The 17,255-nt window shown below is 42.3% G+C and overlaps 1 protein-coding gene across 2 annotated transcripts in view; it reads left to right on the forward strand.

Moving 5' to 3' along the window:
* The window catches only part of LOC124795224 (atrial natriuretic peptide receptor 1-like), a 1,189,640-nt gene that overhangs the window by 831,606 nt on the left and 340,779 nt on the right, over nt 1-17,255 (forward strand). For both annotated transcript variants that reach the window (XM_047259145.1, XM_047259146.1), the window contains exon 9: nt 6,712-6,783. In XM_047259145.1, coding sequence (XP_047115101.1) covers nt 6,712-6,783 — 72 coding nt within the window. The remainder of the gene's footprint in view (nt 1-6,711; nt 6,784-17,255) is intronic.

Here is a 17,255-nt window from a genome sequence, read left to right on the forward strand (position 1 = left end):
CCGACGTGGGAGATTTTGATGTTTTACCGGATTCCTGATATTCACAGTACACTCGTGAAATGGTCGTACGGGAAAATTCCCGCTTCATCGCTGCCTTGGAGATGGTGTATCCTATCGCCCGTGCACCGACTATAACACCACTTTCGAATTCAATTAAATATTGATAACCTGCCATTTTAGCATCAGTAACCGATGTTAACAACTTCGCCGAATTGTCGTATAAAGGCGTTGCCGACCGCAGCGCCGTATTCTGCCTGTTTACGTATCTCTGTACTTGAAGACGCATGCCTATACTAGTTTCTTTGGCGCTCAGTGTATAATAATAGCAGCATATCCTTTTCGTCATCAGCTTCCTACTCTGAACTAAGATTCATGAGTTCAGCGATACCTTGCCAAGGAAGAACTGCGTACTGGATCGACAAGGAAAGACTTCGTAACAATGGCTAAACTGCTTCTCAATATGCGCACCCACTATGTTGCGAAGTATTTCCTTTGCTGCGCTGCAGTGACGTACCTTGCCCTTCGTCGGGTGCGATCGAAAGTGCACCTAGCCTTTGACTATGTGTGGGACTGCACAGTGCAGCTCCAGTTACTTTGACGTGCCCGTCCTTATTCATGGCTACTTTCTCCCAAAGGATACGCCACCCTATATCCACCAAACGCAGACCCGCCTGATATTTTGGGATTTACGGATCTTCTGCATCCCAAATATCACATCAGAGATAGTTTATTGATCTTAAAATACATTCATAGCAAAACCGATCAACCACAAACCCAAATTTCATCCGACTGGAGGCATTTTTTTAACAGCGCCTGACGGTAACCAAATTCCTCTTACGTGGATAATGTGTGCAATAAATCCGAAGAATTGGTTGCATATCTAGAAATTAAACACGTGGGGCGTCGGTAGAACGATTATATTCAGTTAGAAGCATGCATTTACAGGCTGATTATTTTCTTCTATTCCAAAATGTTGACGTAACGAGAAGTAAATGAGTGTTGTTGTAACGTGTAGAACGCCAACTTGCCATTGAGTCTAGTTTCCTCTTTTAAGAAAGAGACAAATTTTGGATCTACCGTGTAATACTACGAAATACGATCTTCGTACCTCTTAACGTTACTCTATAATTTTTTGCGAGACTGTTGCACTTGTCCTAGGATCTACCGTACGCTGGTACCGTGACTTCAGAGGAACTGCCTCGCGCAGCGACTGACAGGCGCCGGCTGTGTTTAGGATCGCGGCCTCGCGTGTGGCAGGAGGTAATAACGCGTTACCCTGATCCCGCGCCTTGACACGTTCCTCTCTGGCGCTCATGATTTGTTCTCCGAATGACCTGCTGAGCGCGCCACGGCACGGTAGACGCCGTCTGCGTGAATTACGGCAGTCCGCATATTGCTTCTTGCGGCCCACTCGTTACCGTTGTTTATGAAAGTAATCCACGGTGAAAGGCCCCCAGCCAGTAAGCGCTCTCTGGCGCGTTTGCAAAGCTGCTCCAAAAAAATACGAGACACACAGGTGCTGCGAAACATCGTGAACACGGTAGCACGTTAATGTTTGCTTGATAATGAGATGTTAATTATTGTGAAATACGTGGTTATTGCTGAGATGCACAATGTACACACGTAAAACGGTACTCATATACACTATTAAAATTCAGTAACCTTGCCTGATACACCTGTCCATATAATGGGAATCACATCCCATATTCACTGATGATAATCGAGAATAATGCCGGACGTGTGTAAGTTCTTGTCCATTTGGTTTGACATTTGCTGGTCGTTACGGCCGAGCAGTTCTAGGCACTTCAGTCCGGAACCGCACTGCTGCTACGGTCGCAGATTCGAATCCTGCCTCGGGCATGGATGTGTGTGATGTCTTTAGGTTAGTTAGGTTTAAGTAGTTCTGAGTTCTAGGGGACTGATCACCTCAGACGTTAAGTTCCATAGTGCTCAGAGCCATTTGAACAATTTTCGTTTGACATTTATATTCCCATAAAGAGCCGTAAGTGTTTACTGTTCAGTCAGTGTAGCATCTGTGATCGTTACGAATTCTTGTGAATCGTAACCCAGTATTCGAGTTGTATGGATAAGTGCAGAATAAATGCAAAGAAGCATGGCATTAGAAGCTTCCGAATTGTCCGTCATACCTGGTGGAGGCAATTCTATGAGCAGTCTGTTGTTCTCACACACTGTAAGACATCGAAGTAACCTGGTGGATGATTTGTTGTTCGTGAACAGTAGTCCTCATCTCCACCAAAACATAAAAAGAAGGATTTGTAACCAACTTCAGCTTCCACCTTTCTACAGTATGATATCTATCTTCTCACGAGCTACGCGTATTAGGCTTAGCAGCCGATGAATTGCTGTAGAGTACCAGTGGAACTGCACAATTAGTATGCTTTGTTGACCACATCTGTAAAATGTTCCAGAAAAATATCTATGTGCTCTAAGGAAGTGGAACTACAGTCCTTTCTGCTGTCAGACAGCATAATTTTTTTTTTAGTAGAAGCGAACAAAGAAAAGACAGTCGTATTATACACGATACAGCTTAGAAAATACGTAACTATACTAATCAATATAGGAATTAATTACGTCTATCCAGTAACGTATAGTACTTCTTTCACGTTTGTGGCGGGTGAGGCGGATGCTTTCTCAGATGGACATCACGAGTGTACAAAATAATTACGGAGCTCTCCTGATCCGTCATAGCTCAAACGGCATCCAAACCTTGTGCCGCCTTAGTTTCTTAAAAAGTGAGGCTTGAATTTAATTAAAACCCGAGCGATTCAGTAAGCTTATGTTTGTTTTGTAATTCTGTTATGGTGAAATACCGCAGTCAGGAGCCTCAAATAAAAAAGAACCTGGAAAATTTAAGTTACTAATATGACACTCATATCTGGGGCCCTACGAGTTGTGTAAGAAGAGCAGTGAGACTGTCAAACCTGCGATCAATGTGACGACACTGTGATCTCCTAAGGGGAGACAGGTATGTTCGCCCCTTCCAGACGTTCAGTCCGAGTTTCAGCTCGTACAGCCATCACGTGATTTTTTGTGAGCGCCAGCAGTGAAGTTGTGTTTTACGTAAGTGGAACAGCGGAATATGGATTAGCATTATGCTATCAAGTTTTGCGTTAAACTTGGCGAATCTGCGAGTGTGACCTTTGGAAAGTTGAAACAAGTCTATGGGTGACATTACTCACCAAGAGCACAAGTTTTTTACTTGGTGCAAATCAGTTTTGGAAGGACAAGAGAGACCTCTAGCTTCAAAAACCAATGAAAACGTCGAATGCGTGGGTGCATAAAGAATTTGTTCCTCCAAGACAAACTGCCAACCAAGTATTTTACAAAGTTGTCCTTGAAAGACACAGGAAAAGGGTGAATTGCATGAGACCTGACATTGCCGAGAATTGGATGGTGCATCATGACAACGCCCCATGTCACGCAGCCACTTCCATCACAGAATTTTTAACTTCAAAAGGCATCCCTGTTTTTCCACAGCCCCCCTATTCACCTGACCTGAGTCCTTTTGACTCTTTTCTTTTCCCAAAATAGAAAATTGCCAAAAGTACGTCATTTTGGGATTCTGCAGAAGACTAAAAAAAATAAGACCGACATGTTAAAGGCCCTGCCAGTTGAAGCCTTTTGGCACTGTTACCAAGACTGAGAAAAGCGACTTCGCCAGGATATAGCTGACGAAAGGAACTACTCTGAAGAGGACAGTATTGTTGTTTGAAAAAATTTAAAAAAATTGCAGCTAAAAAGTCAGTCTCATTACTTTCCTGACACACCTCGTACGATTATGATGTACCTGCATTTAGGAAGTTTTTTCATTACGGGCGCCTCTAATAAAACAACGGAAGACAAAGTGATAAATCAATGGTAAAAGTTTTTTCCAGCCTCACACGATGATTTAAGAACTGCATACTAGGTAAAGCTATCGAAAATAATTTTTTAAATAAAAGTGGATTTTTAATATAGCACATTTTAAAAACAGACAAAAAAGTACAAAGTAATATCTCCTAGCACCATACAGAGTCCCAACCTTACATATGTAACTTGGGAATTTGTGACTGTACATTTTTAATAGCTATGAAAATACTTGTAAAATTTATAACGAAAACTGTGGGACTCATGCAATAAGTACTAGTAAGGTGGTGAACTATTCATACATCAATTAGTAAGTAGTGTAATAGTAAGGAGGTGAACTATTCATGCATCAGTTGTGCATTTCATGTGTTGCAGTGATTTAATATTGCTTTGTTAGCCAGTTATGAGCTATGTTTTACGTTTAAAGTCATACAGTTATGAGCTATGTTTAAAGTTTGAAGTCTGTAGTTAAATGGGAAATTAGTTTAAAATGAAACTCCAACTTTGTACCAAACAGCCAGACAGAAAAGAAAGCAATAACCATCTCCTCTTCCCTCCTCTCTCTGCTCAGCCATGCCCATCCACTTACGTACCACCTGGTACCTATTCCGCTCCCAACTGTACAGCATACTAGTCCAGCAAAGCAGCCGAGATCCTTTTCTACCTGCGCCCACAGCGATACCCAACGACCGACAAAAAAACGAGTTCTGAGCGAAGTTTCAAGTCAGCTCACTGGGATGTCACTGATTGCAAAAGTTATATCTAACAGACAGATGTAAAAAAATGGTAATAAATAACCACACTTTCACATGAATTCAATTTATCAATCAAAGCATTGATCAGCGAACTAAAAACACAATTTATTTTTCAAATTATGTTATAGCCACTGTGCAAGGCAGAAATAATTTCCTAAAATACTTTAAAATCATCAGTGATAAAGTTCATAACAGTGGTGTGGCGCATCTGGGAACACTTCAGTCTAGAATGAATACATTAAAACAAGTGACTAACACCAAGTGTATTCTGACAAAAGCTGGTTGTGGGACTCCACACCTCCACCATATTAACGTCAGTTTCCAGGTACTGTATCCATCAGGATGCAAAACTGGGTGGTAGCTCTGACATGCTTAATAGCGACCACGAAATAATTTTTAATAATTTTTCCCAAAATTATTAATAATATGATTTTTTTCCACTTATCGCCTTTCTCCCATTACTCAGCGAGAGTTTCATGTTCATTATCCTAGGTTAACATGTGAAAGTAATATTCTACCAGGGAGTCAAAAATGTCTTATTTAAATGAAACCTTTGTTTCGAGTAGGATCGAAGAGATGCAGATATGACTCAGTTTTTCCCAGTTGTATTCAACAGGATAGAGGTTAGAGCACTTGAAGAGAGAAGACGCACGTACCGTCATGTCATTGTAGCGTTCCTCAAACTATTCCTACGTAATTCGGAAGCGATAAGATAGCACACTGTTTTGCTGGCAGTAAGTGTTGTCTGTCTGCTCTAGGCGAGCATGCAGATGGACAGTTGCATATGATCGGGAATATAGTTAAGTAACATTCGATACTGAGAGGTGATGGAAGACATATCAGTGTTCCCCTCTCATCTCATGTGAATATTCATCGCGAGTGTACCACAACTATATGACTGCAAACTTTCAAGTGGCTAAATAGACTGCATCGCCTCATATGGTCTTTTGCGTTGTGAGAACAACAGTATTCTCATACAAACCGAAACATGTGTCGGCACCTTTGTGCCATCTTCAGTGGGTACTCTTTACTCAGATATTTAAAACGTAAAAGTGTTTCATTAAATGAAATTAAGCCAGAAATAATTTTCATTGTTATTAATATTATTTTAGCTTCTTTCGACATTGTTGGTTTATGTAGATCCTTTGTACAGTAGTGTATACTTATAGCTTGTAATATGCAATCGAATGATGTCACTGTGGATTTGGTGGGCAACATCATTTAACCACAGATAATAAGCTATCAATACACAGTGATATACAGAGGGTCCTGCATAACCCAACAACTTAGATAAATGAAGGTTACAGCATGACAATAAAAACAAACTGTTTGTAAACCTAATTTTGTTATAATAATCATTACTTAAAACTTGTTGCATTTTACAGAACTGAATAAAGTGTCTCAGCGTGTTGCATGATAGTCTTGCTATATCATAAATTCAGATACTTTTTATGCCTGAAATTGATGGCAACGTAGAAGGTTGTTAGAAGTATTTTAAGCAGCAAAAAGTGAATCAACGAACCATACAGTTACGGCTGAAATTTCCAGTCGACATTACGTGTGTGTTCCAGTCGACCATCACTGTATTACATAGTGATGTAGACTTGGTATTTGGCGTACTCCATCTTAATCGCGCGTTGGCCTGGAACCAGCCGGTCCACTGAAACAGATTACTCGTCACTTAAGAGCTGCAAATTGGCAGATGTTACGTTTCACATTTGGTAATTTACTAGACTCAAAAGAAAGTTTACTTTCATTAAAATGTTTTGTCCACCAGAACAAGTATAAACCCAATGAACAAACCTGTGCATCTGTCTCGTTAAGCGAGAAATTTCGTATTCAACGCTTTGTTAGTCAAAACTATTCACTTACAAATGGTAGGTTTTTGGATCTATCATTTAAAAAAAAATCTGGATGTCATTTTAATAAGCTGAGCCCAAAGATATAACTAGACTGTAATTATTTTATGAGCAAAAATAATAGCCAGATTTTGCTGTGCAACAATGCGCTCAATTGTGTCACTAATGTGTGCGTTTACGTATGTTTTTATGCAAATAACTAATTGGTACTCTTTTGTTTCTTTTTGCAGACACTCTCCGAAGACAATATGAGCATTGGAGAGACAAATCGTCAAATATTTGTCCAGACTGCGTTTTATAAGGTTAGTCCGCAGCAGTCACTTCGACGATAGATTAAATTTACATCTAGCAAAGTTTGAATTTTGCTTGGGAAATAACAGTTTGGCATAATAAGATTTAACTTCTAAGACTACCAGATTGATTTTCTGTTTACAATTCTTGACTACATTAGTAAATGTTGGCTGGTTGTCTATTCCTAGCTTTTGATGCATTCCCTACACGAAGGTAAGCTATTGTTTTACCTCCATAGGAATTATCCTATCATCATGAACGTGGCAGCGTCCGACTTATCGTGGTACTGCAGATAATTCTGCTAAAACGTGTTGTATGGCAAAGGTGGGACGGCTGCGGGCGAAAAATAGTTCGTAGAATTTTAAAGTATTTGGATACGTTCTTCAACAAAACCTTTCCATTACGGGAATCACTAGTCCATAGTGTCGGATTAGTAGTGAAAGTATATATATATTTGAATTGGAAATGTATTAAAGAGAGGGGAAGAGAAACTGGTAGCCCATAAGATGAAGGAAGCGGAGAGACTAGATGTTATCGGACCGAGTAACTGCCTTGCCAGCGTAAGAAACAAAGGAAATGATATTAATTTCGAATGCATTCGGGAGAAAAACTTTTCAGTAAGAGAATATCTAGCTCGAGAATTCTGCAAATTCGTTGCAAGTGGCGGAACAGAACGCAGTGCTTACCCAAGCTGGTAATGAAATTATGACAACCGCGGAAGGCAGGCGTCACATCTTAGGGCCGACACGAGGCATACGTGGTCTGTACTCCGTCGTCTGTCGTCGCCATGTTCTCCCGACGCGACAGAATTAATAGCGAGCCTGCTCTAAGTAAGCCTAACTAAGGTAATGGACGTCAGAAGCTGCTGTTATTGGTATGGCGTCAGAGGACTACGCCAGTGTTCACGTCGACAGGGAACGGATAAAGCCGTCGTTACAAGGCAGCAGTTAGCTAACACTGACGTGACGCTGTACGAGTTTGGTGGCGTCACTTGCTGCTGTTTCACTTTGAGGAGGTATTTCGTCAGCTGCGATACTGCGGCAACGTGCCACGTAAAGTGGAACCAACAAGAAGCACGAACCTTGTGTCACCAGCAGAACTTGCGAAACAATGCACTGTATTTTTAGTGTTCATTTGAAGCCCATATTTGGTGGGTGCTATGTTATAACCTGCACTTTGCGAATATGTGCTGTTTCTAACAAGGGATACTCTTCATTGCAGCTCCCTCAGATTTATTGATAAGATGGCCCATTGGGTAGCACCGCTACGGTCGCAGGTTCGAATCCTGCTTCGGGCATGGATGTGTGTGATGTCCTTAGGTTAGTTAGGTTTAAGTAGTTCTAAGTTCTAGGGCACTGATGACCACAACAGTTAAGTCCCATAGTGCTCAGAGCCAACTCATTGGGTAGCCCGTCTCCGAGTCCGAATCTCCATTAGGCCCCACCGTTTCTTTTTTCACAAAATTATGAGCTGTCCGTCCGATCATCGACATGTCTATTCACTGTACTCAAATTTCTGTCTGTATTGTTGTGTAACGTTCGTTTGCCACAGCGACGTGTAACAATGGGACCTCCAGACGTACGTACCTCCGATTTGTTCTACAAGAATACCACATGTTATAACCTTGCGTTCCGTTTTTGGAAGTTTTGGCGTAGTAATATAGTTTACAGACGTTTATTTGTTGCTCTTCTGTGAGAGGTCTACGAGGCATCATCCCTGCTGTCACTATTCACCACATTTACTTGCGACGGTGATATATTCTCACATCACTCATATTCTGTAATCTGTGTTTGGTATGGCAGCTGCCAAGACTATGGAAGGAGAAAAGACACGACAGTGATGGGACTGACAGTCAAAAATTTGTAAAGAAAAAAAAAAGAAAAAAAAGAGAAAGGGCACGATGGAGATTTGAACGCGGCTTTCCCGTTTTGCAGTCCAATACCGTGACAACATGATCACAACGCTATCATTCAAAGTCGTTCGATCTTGCTGAAGTTTATTTTGGACGGTTCACTGTTTCTATTTTGCTTCCTTTTATCCACAGTCCAGTGCACCTTCTTCCTGTTTTCGTGCTTGATCTGTGTTCAGTCATTGATGGCTATCCAGGGGGCCATCTTATCACTACATCTGAGAGGGGTGCGATGGGGAGATTCCCTTGTACGAGGTGCATTCAAGTTCTAAGGCCTCCGATTTTTTTTCTAATTAACTACTCACCCGAAATCGATGAAACTGGCGTTACTTCTCGACGTAATCGCCCTGCAGACGTACACATTTTTCACAACGCTGACGCCATGATTCCATGGCAGCGGCGAAGGCTTCTTTAGGAGTCTGTTTTGACCACTGGAAAATCGCTGAGGCAATAGCAGCACGGCTGGTGAATGTGCGGCCATGGAGAGTGTCTTTCATTGTTGGAAAAAGCCAAAAGTCACTAGGAGCCAGGTCAGGTGAGTAGGGAGCATGAGGAACCACTTAAAAGTTGTTATCACGAAGAAACTGTAGTGTAACCTTAGCTCGATGTGCGGGTGCGTTGTCTTGGTGAAACAGCACTCGCGCAGCCCTTCCTGGACGTTTTTGTTGCAGTGCAGGAAGGAATTTGTTCTTCAAAACATTTTCGTAGGATGCACCTGTTCCCATAGTGCCCTTTGGAACGCAATGGGTAAGGATTACGCCCTCACTGTCCCAGAACATGGACATCATCATCTTTTCAGCACTGGCAGTTACCCGAAATTTTTTTGGTGGCGGTGAATCTGTGTGCTTCCATTGAGCTGATTGGCGCATTGTTTCTGGATTGAAAAATGGCATCCACGTCTCATCCATTGCCACAACCGACGAAAAGAAAGTCCCATTCATGCTGTCGTTGCGAGCGTCAACATTGCTTGGCAACACGTCACACGGGCAGCCATGTGGTCATCTGTCAGCATTCGTGGCACCCAGCTGGATGACACTTTTCGCATTTTCAGGTCGTCATGCAGGATTGTGTGCACAGAACCCACAGAAATGCCAACTCTAGAGGCGATCTGTTCAACAGTCATTCGGCGATCCCCCAAAACAATTCTGTCCACTTTCTCGATCATGTCTTCAGACCGGCTTGTGTGAGCCCGAGGTTGTTTCAGTTTGTTGTCACACAATGGTCTGCCTTCATTAAACTGTCGCACCCACGAACACACTTTCTACACATCCACAACTCCATCACCACATGTCTCCTTCAACTGTCGATGAATTTCAATTGGTTTCACACCACGCAAATTCAGAAAACGAATGATTGCACGATGTTCAAGTAAGGAAAACGTCGCCATTTTAAGTATTTAAAACAGTTCTCATTCTCGCCACTGGTGGTAAAATGCCATCTGCCGTACGATGCTGCCATCTCTGGGACATATTGACAATGAACGCGGCCTCATTTTAAAACAATGCGCATGTTTCTATCTCTTCCCAGTCTGGAGAAAAAAAATCGGAGGCCTTAGAACTTGAATGCACCTCGTAAGTACCAGCACGATGAATCTATCGAGAACGCATCATTATTGGCCTGCTTTGTTGTGGCAAAATGGCTGGGAACGTCATATTTGTTGTTAATGGCTCAAATGGCTCTAAGCACTATGGGATTTAACTTCTGAGGTCACCAGTCCCCTAGAACTTAGAAGTACTTAAACCTACCTAACCTAAGGACATCACACACATCCATGCCCGAGGCAGGAGTCGAACCTGCAAACGTAGCGGTCGAGTGGTTCCATACTGTAGCGCCTAAACAGCTCAGCCACCCCGGCCGGCATTTGTGGTTAAAAATTTTCGTGTTTAGTTATTTTCGTGTTATAACTCGCGTGTTGTAAAAGTACGCCCTCCTCCAGCAACGGCGCATGGAGGATTCATCAAAAACGTGTTAACCACGGTAAGATTTACTACAATTAAAATGTCAATTAGTAACACATCAGCGATTAAAGCCCTCGGAAGACTGTAACATACACTACGTTGTTACTGCAGAAGTGTGGCATAGCTAGTGCGGACACCACGTTACGAAACAGTAGATAGCGGGTTTGCGTCCTGCTGTGTCCAAATTCTTTTACACCTTCGAGTTTTCAAAAAGACTGTGTTATTCTTTTATTACATTAATAGTAATAATTTGTGTAATATTTGATGTTATGTAAATATAAATGCGCTCATTATTGGATATAGGTTCCGTCTTTTATGCCAAACACTGTTTTTCCCTTGTTACCCAAACATGTCTCGGCACCTCTGTGCCATCATCAGTGGCTTTTGTTTACTGAAAAACTGCAAAGTTGTTCAATAAACAATACCCACTGATGATGGCACAGAGGTGCCGAAACATGTTTGTGTAACAATAAGAGTGTTTTGCGTAAAAGGCGGAACCTATGGTCAATAATTTTAACTGCAAACGGGGAAAAAATTGAAGAGTTACAAACGAAAAAGATGAATAAATGCGCTCTGTCAGGAGTGAGTTTGTCCAATTTTGTGAGCTTTTATAAACTGACGTCCTTACAGACTGAACATGTATGTTTCTTTCTTGTCTCATTACACGTTCATGTCTATTGAAATTTGTATTTATGTGTAATGTGGACAGCATAACATGAATAGCGCACGTATAACGGAGATGATTTGTGTTTTAATAGAGTTAACGCAGGAATTTCACGCTCGTCTCTTTTCGTTAAAAAAAGCTGTGTTGCTGGTGAACCAAATAAAGCCGATGCCCTGGAGAGCACTGGAAGCGCAAATCACGTTAGCCAGCTCGTCCCGTGCGCTGACGGCAGTCTCTCTTGTGACGTTTGGTTTACCGCCCGCGTTCACGTCCAGCTCCGCGTCAACCTCAACTTTAGCTGAAAATGTTCAAATGTATGTGAAATCTTATGGGACTTAATTGCTAAGGTCGTCAGTCCCTAAGCTTACACACTACTTAAACTAAATTATACTAAGGACGAACACACACACACATCCATGCCCGAGAGAGGACTCGAACCTCCGCCGGGACCAGCCGCACAGTCAATGACTGCAGCGCCCAAGACCGCTCGGCTAATCCCGCGCGACCAACTTGAGCTGCCTCGTCTCGTGTGACGACGGCTTAAGCCGCAGCAAACAAGAAAGGAGACGAATGGGATGAAATGGGTGAGACAGATGAGTGTACGATAGCCCATTATACCTACCAGGAACAAACCTACGTCATTTTTACATAACGTCAGGCAAATGGGCGACAACAACCGCAGCATAAATTGCTTGCAACGGTACAAAATATTTCATCAGGTGAACATCCGCAACTGAGAAATATATTTTTACAATAAAAATGCGCTTCGGTTGCCAGTAATTTCTTGATTTATTGCTCGACCAGTTTCTGAGCATAACGCTTCATCTTCAGGTGCCACCAAACAATTATGGGAACACAATGTGTGGCGGTCGGGCCATTCAGTCGTGGGGCGGGGGGTGTCACATTCACATCAAACAAACGCATGGGAGAGTAGGACGGGCAACCACAGTGCACGCCTCTACGCCACGACAAGGACAATTGCGTGGAACGTTATCCACCACAGCTGCCACTATCCGTATCACTTCCAACGTGTGCGGGCATTGTCTACATACTTGCGTCGGCGTCTATGATTTTGTCCCTGGTTCATCGCACAGGGCTCAACGGTGGTGGAATCTTCGTCATCTGTCCTATTCACAGAGAAGACTGCCATTAATAGTGGCGGTATCGTCAATCTGCACAGTGGCCACGTATGGGCTACGAAGCGTTCCCATGATCTGGTGGCAGCCAATTATCAGCACCGGCTCAGACTCAGTATGTGAGCGGGTATTACTGGCTTCCGCCTCAGGATGGTGGTTATCTCCCAAACAACCGGTTTTCAGTTACATCGTTTTTTTTTTCAGGTCAGTTTAACCTGCCTGTTAAAACCGCTCAAAATAACTGGTTTCGGAAATAACCTATTTTCGGATTTTTATTCCTATTATTTCCTGTAGTAAAAGTAGAAAGCGAGCAAAGATATAAAGATTTGACTCTCTCAGTTTCACCATTTGCTCCCTGTCTCTGTAAGTGGTGATTGGTTGAATACTGCAAACAATTACCAGTATGCTCTTAATGTTTTTAATTTTTTGAAACTCTTCTCAAAAATAATGTTCTAGCCTGGGCCATACAACTGTTTAGGAATTACAATTAGTCAGTGCTAAAGGGTGAAAACTCTGGCTTTTCTTGTTAATTTATGGATTCTGAAGAGCTACAAGCAGAGAAAAGCATATTATGTAGACACAGGCAGGAGACCAGCTACTTTTTGTTTTTATTGTTTACTATAAATAAAATGTCGCTAATCATAACATGTAAGCTTTCACGGCCGGCGTCTTCATTAATTAAAACTTCCGGGCTGAATTGCCGTGGCCCATATATAAATGTGCTTCTCCTTCCTGACAACTAAGAGGAGTGTTAGTACACGCCTAACGGAGCACAAAAGGAACTGTAGATTGGGACAAATTGACAAATCAGCTGTAGCGGAACACGTATTCAAAGACGGTGATCACGAAATAAAATTTAGTGAGACAAACGTGATAGCTAGGACCTCAAATTATTTTACCCGCATGTATAGAGAAGCTATAGAGATGTACAAGCACGAAAATAATTTTAATAAAAAAGAAGAAGGATTAAAACTATAGACAAGATATGGCGGTCGACTCTGTACCAACGAAGTGACTATCGATTACCTATAATCGAGAGAGATGGCACTAGCCAGAGATAGTTTTAAAGTCGAAAGCACGTGGTGAGTGGTGGCGCCATCTAAGCGCTCTATATAAGCGGGACCTCCAGCGCCTAGCAGCCAGTCGCCGACTCACCCCGGAAGATGTTGCCTGCAGTAGGCAACGAAACGTCAGGAAGGAGAAGCAGTTTTATATATGGACCACGGCAATTCAGCCCGGAAGTTTTAATTACTGAAATGTTGCTAAATTTTTAGTTTATTACTGTTACCATAATTTCCTTCTTCTTTTACTATTTCATAGAAATGGCAAACAAAGATTTAATCTTTTGAAGCAAAGGAATCATTATACTTCATTGCTATGTTTCTTCGTCATTATACTTCATTGCTATGTTTCTTCGTAAAAATATTCCAGACTAGGGTTGGTGCCATTCCTCAGTACAGTGTATGGTAGGCGTCGAAAGCGAGAAACTATCATATAGACCAGGCGGGGGCAAGTCTTACACACTGCATTAGAGAGTACCTTAAGCCATAATACACGGTAACAGGGACATTATTAACAATTTTCCCAATCCATCGTGGCAGGCTGTTAAAGCAACCGGTTTAAAATTATTTAATGACAAATAAGGAATATCGCAACCGAGACCTTTTTTTTAATTTTTTTTTTTACCAGAAATGGGGCATTACTGCCTCAGCAATGTTGCACCAATTCCTATGTCATGTGTTTGTTACTTGTTTCCGTCGGCATTGTTATGAAATAGCACTGATCACTTTCCCCATTTTCTACAATAACGCAGCATTTCAGACCAACGGAAATGTTATGAAGAAAAATACTCATATTAAAGAAAATGGTTTACTTAAAAACGGAAAATTACAGGACTGCTATGGTTAATTGACATTTCGATTTTTTACTCGGTTGTTAGTAAAAAAATAAAATACATCTGTTATAACCGATACCAAACCAATACCGAAAAATATGTGTTATTCACAAGGGAACCTCCCCATCGCACCCCCCTCAGATTTAGTTATACGTTGGCATAGTGGATAGGCCTTGAAAAACTGAACACAGATCAATGGAGAAAACAGGAAGAAGTTATGTGGAACTATGAAAAAATAAGCAAAATATACAAAGTGAGTAGTCCATGATAAAGAAGGCTACATCAAAGAAACGCGGAGCTGAGGAGCGCCGTGGTCTCGTGGTTAGCGTAAGCAACTGCGGAGTGAGAGGTCTTTAGTTCAAATCTTCGCTAGATTGAGAAGTTTAATTTTTATATAATCAACTTTCTTTCTCCAAAATTCCAGAACATGTTCAGATTTGCTTGGACGTATGCAGGATTTGACGGTCCACGCAGGAAAAATTTGAAAACGTTAAAAACATATGTTTTGACAGAGCACAGGGAAAACTGTGCGACTGTGAAACTGTTGCATTCATTTGTTGCAGTTTATGTGACAAACTCTTATGTTTTCATCACTTTTTTGGCAATGATTATCACATCCACAAGAAAACCTAAATCGAGCGTGGTAGAAGAATCTTTTTACCCATTCGCCAAGTGTACAAGTTAGGTGGGTCGACAACATATTCCTGTCATGTGACGCACATGCCGTCACCAGTGTCGTATAGAATATATCAGACGTGTTTTCCTGTGGAGGAATTGGTTGACCTATGACCTTGCGATCAAATGTTTTCGGTTCCCATTGGAGAGGCACGTCCTTTCGTCTACTAATCGCACGGTTTTGCGGTGCGGTCGCAAAACACAGACACTAAACTTATTATAGTGAACAGAAACGTCGATGAACGAACGGACAGACCATAACTTTGCGAAAATAAATTTTTCACTCGGGGGGAGACTTGAACCAAGGATCTCTTGTTCCGCAGCTGCTCAGGCTAACCACGGGACCACAGCGCTCCTGAGTTCACATTGTCTTTGAGGCTGCCTATCTTGCGCATGGACTACTCAGTTTGTATATTTTGCTTATTTTTTCATAGTTACACACAACTTCTTCTTGTTTTCTCCATTGATCTGTGTTCAGTTTTTCAAGGCCTATCCACTGTGCCTACTTATAACTGGATCTGAGGGGGCTGCGATGGGGAGGTTCCCTTGTCAGAATTAAAATACCGGAATCGGTTTTAACCGGTCGGTTGTCTCATCTCTACTTTCGCTTCGTGGAACCAGTCATCTTCCCACAAGGCCTCACAGGCGAGCCACATCTGCACTTCCTGCGGGTGAGTCTGTCTCCCCTGCTAGAAGAAATCCCTCTGGTGGTAGTAACGGTGCTGTGGATGGTACTTGATGGTGCTCCAGCTTGCTTTCGGATTACCGTGCGGAGCCATCGAGGCAACGTCTATCCTCGATGACGGATCGGTCATGGTGGTCGAGTCGCATGAGGCGTCTGGTTGCCGGACCTCAGCACTTCAGACTCCTTTCCGTTAGGGCACCTGAAATGAGTCGCGCATGCGGACTCATCCCGGACTTGCAGATACCGGAACAACACATTCATGCTGTCTGTTACGCCATTCCGTTGCAGTTTGGAAGAAGGCCAAGGTCATAGCAATCTATGAAAAGGGTAGAAAATCGGATGCGCATAATTACCGGCCAATTTCACTGACATCGGTTTGTTGTAGAATCATGGAACATACTTGTGTTCAGACATAATGACCTTTCTGAACTCTGAGCAGCTCATCTGCAGAAACCAGCACGGTTTTAGGAAACAGCGGTCATGCGAGACACAGCTGGCCCTCTTTGTGCATGATATACAACAGGCTCTAGATACCGGCTACCAGGTTGATGCCACATTTCTCGACTTTCGAAAGGCGTTCGACTCAGTTCCGCACTGTCGCTTGTTGCAAAAAGTGCGCGCGTACGATCTATCCAATGACATATGCGGTTGGATAGAAAGTTTTCTAACAGACAGGGAGCAGTATGTCGTCCCGAACGGGGTAACTTCAACAGAAACAAGAGTAACTTCAGATGTGCCCAAGGGCAGCATAATAGGTCCTCTGCTGTTTACTATTTACATAAACGATCTGGTTGCTGCTATTGACAGCGGCCTTAGACTGTCTGTCGATGATGCTGTAGTCTACAGGAAAGTAGTATCACACGAAAGTTGTGAGCAAATCAGTGAGGATTTGCAGAAAATAAATGCGTGGTGTAATGACTGGCAGTTATCTCTCAATATTAGTAAGAGTAATCTATTGCGTATAATAAGGCGAAAATCCCCGTTAACGTATGAGTACAAAGTAAATGATCAGTTTTGGAAGTGGTAACATCAGCCAAGTATTTGGCTGTGACTATTCGAAATGATCTCAAATGGAATGATCAGATTACACAAGTAACGGGTAAGGCGAACTCTAGATTGCGGTTTATTGGTAGAATCCTGAAGCTATGCAATCCTTCAACAAAGGAAACAGCGTACAATACGTTAATTCGTCCAGTCTTACAGTATTGTTCGTCTGTATGGGACCCATGCCAGTTGGGTCTGATTTAAGAGATTAAGATGGTCCAAAGAAGAGCGGCAAGATTCGTGACTGCTACATTCAGCCATCGCGAGAGCGTTACAAATCTCATAGAAAGTTTGAAGTGGGGCACACTGGCAGATAGACGACGCGCTGAGCACAAGGGGCTGCTCTCTAAATTCCGAAATCCAATCTTCACCGAGGATGTAGAGCATATATTATTACCACCAACTTTCAAATCGCGTAATGATCATCATTCAAAGATAAGGGAAATAAGAGTTCGTACTGAGACGTGAGACATTCAGACAGTCGTTTTTCCCTCGCGCGATCCGCGACTGGAACAGAG

The sequence above is a fragment of the Schistocerca piceifrons genome, chromosome 4 (assembly GCF_021461385.2).
Source record: "Schistocerca piceifrons isolate TAMUIC-IGC-003096 chromosome 4, iqSchPice1.1, whole genome shotgun sequence".
In the NCBI taxonomy this organism is placed as follows: Eukaryota; Metazoa; Arthropoda; class Insecta; order Orthoptera; family Acrididae; genus Schistocerca; species Schistocerca piceifrons.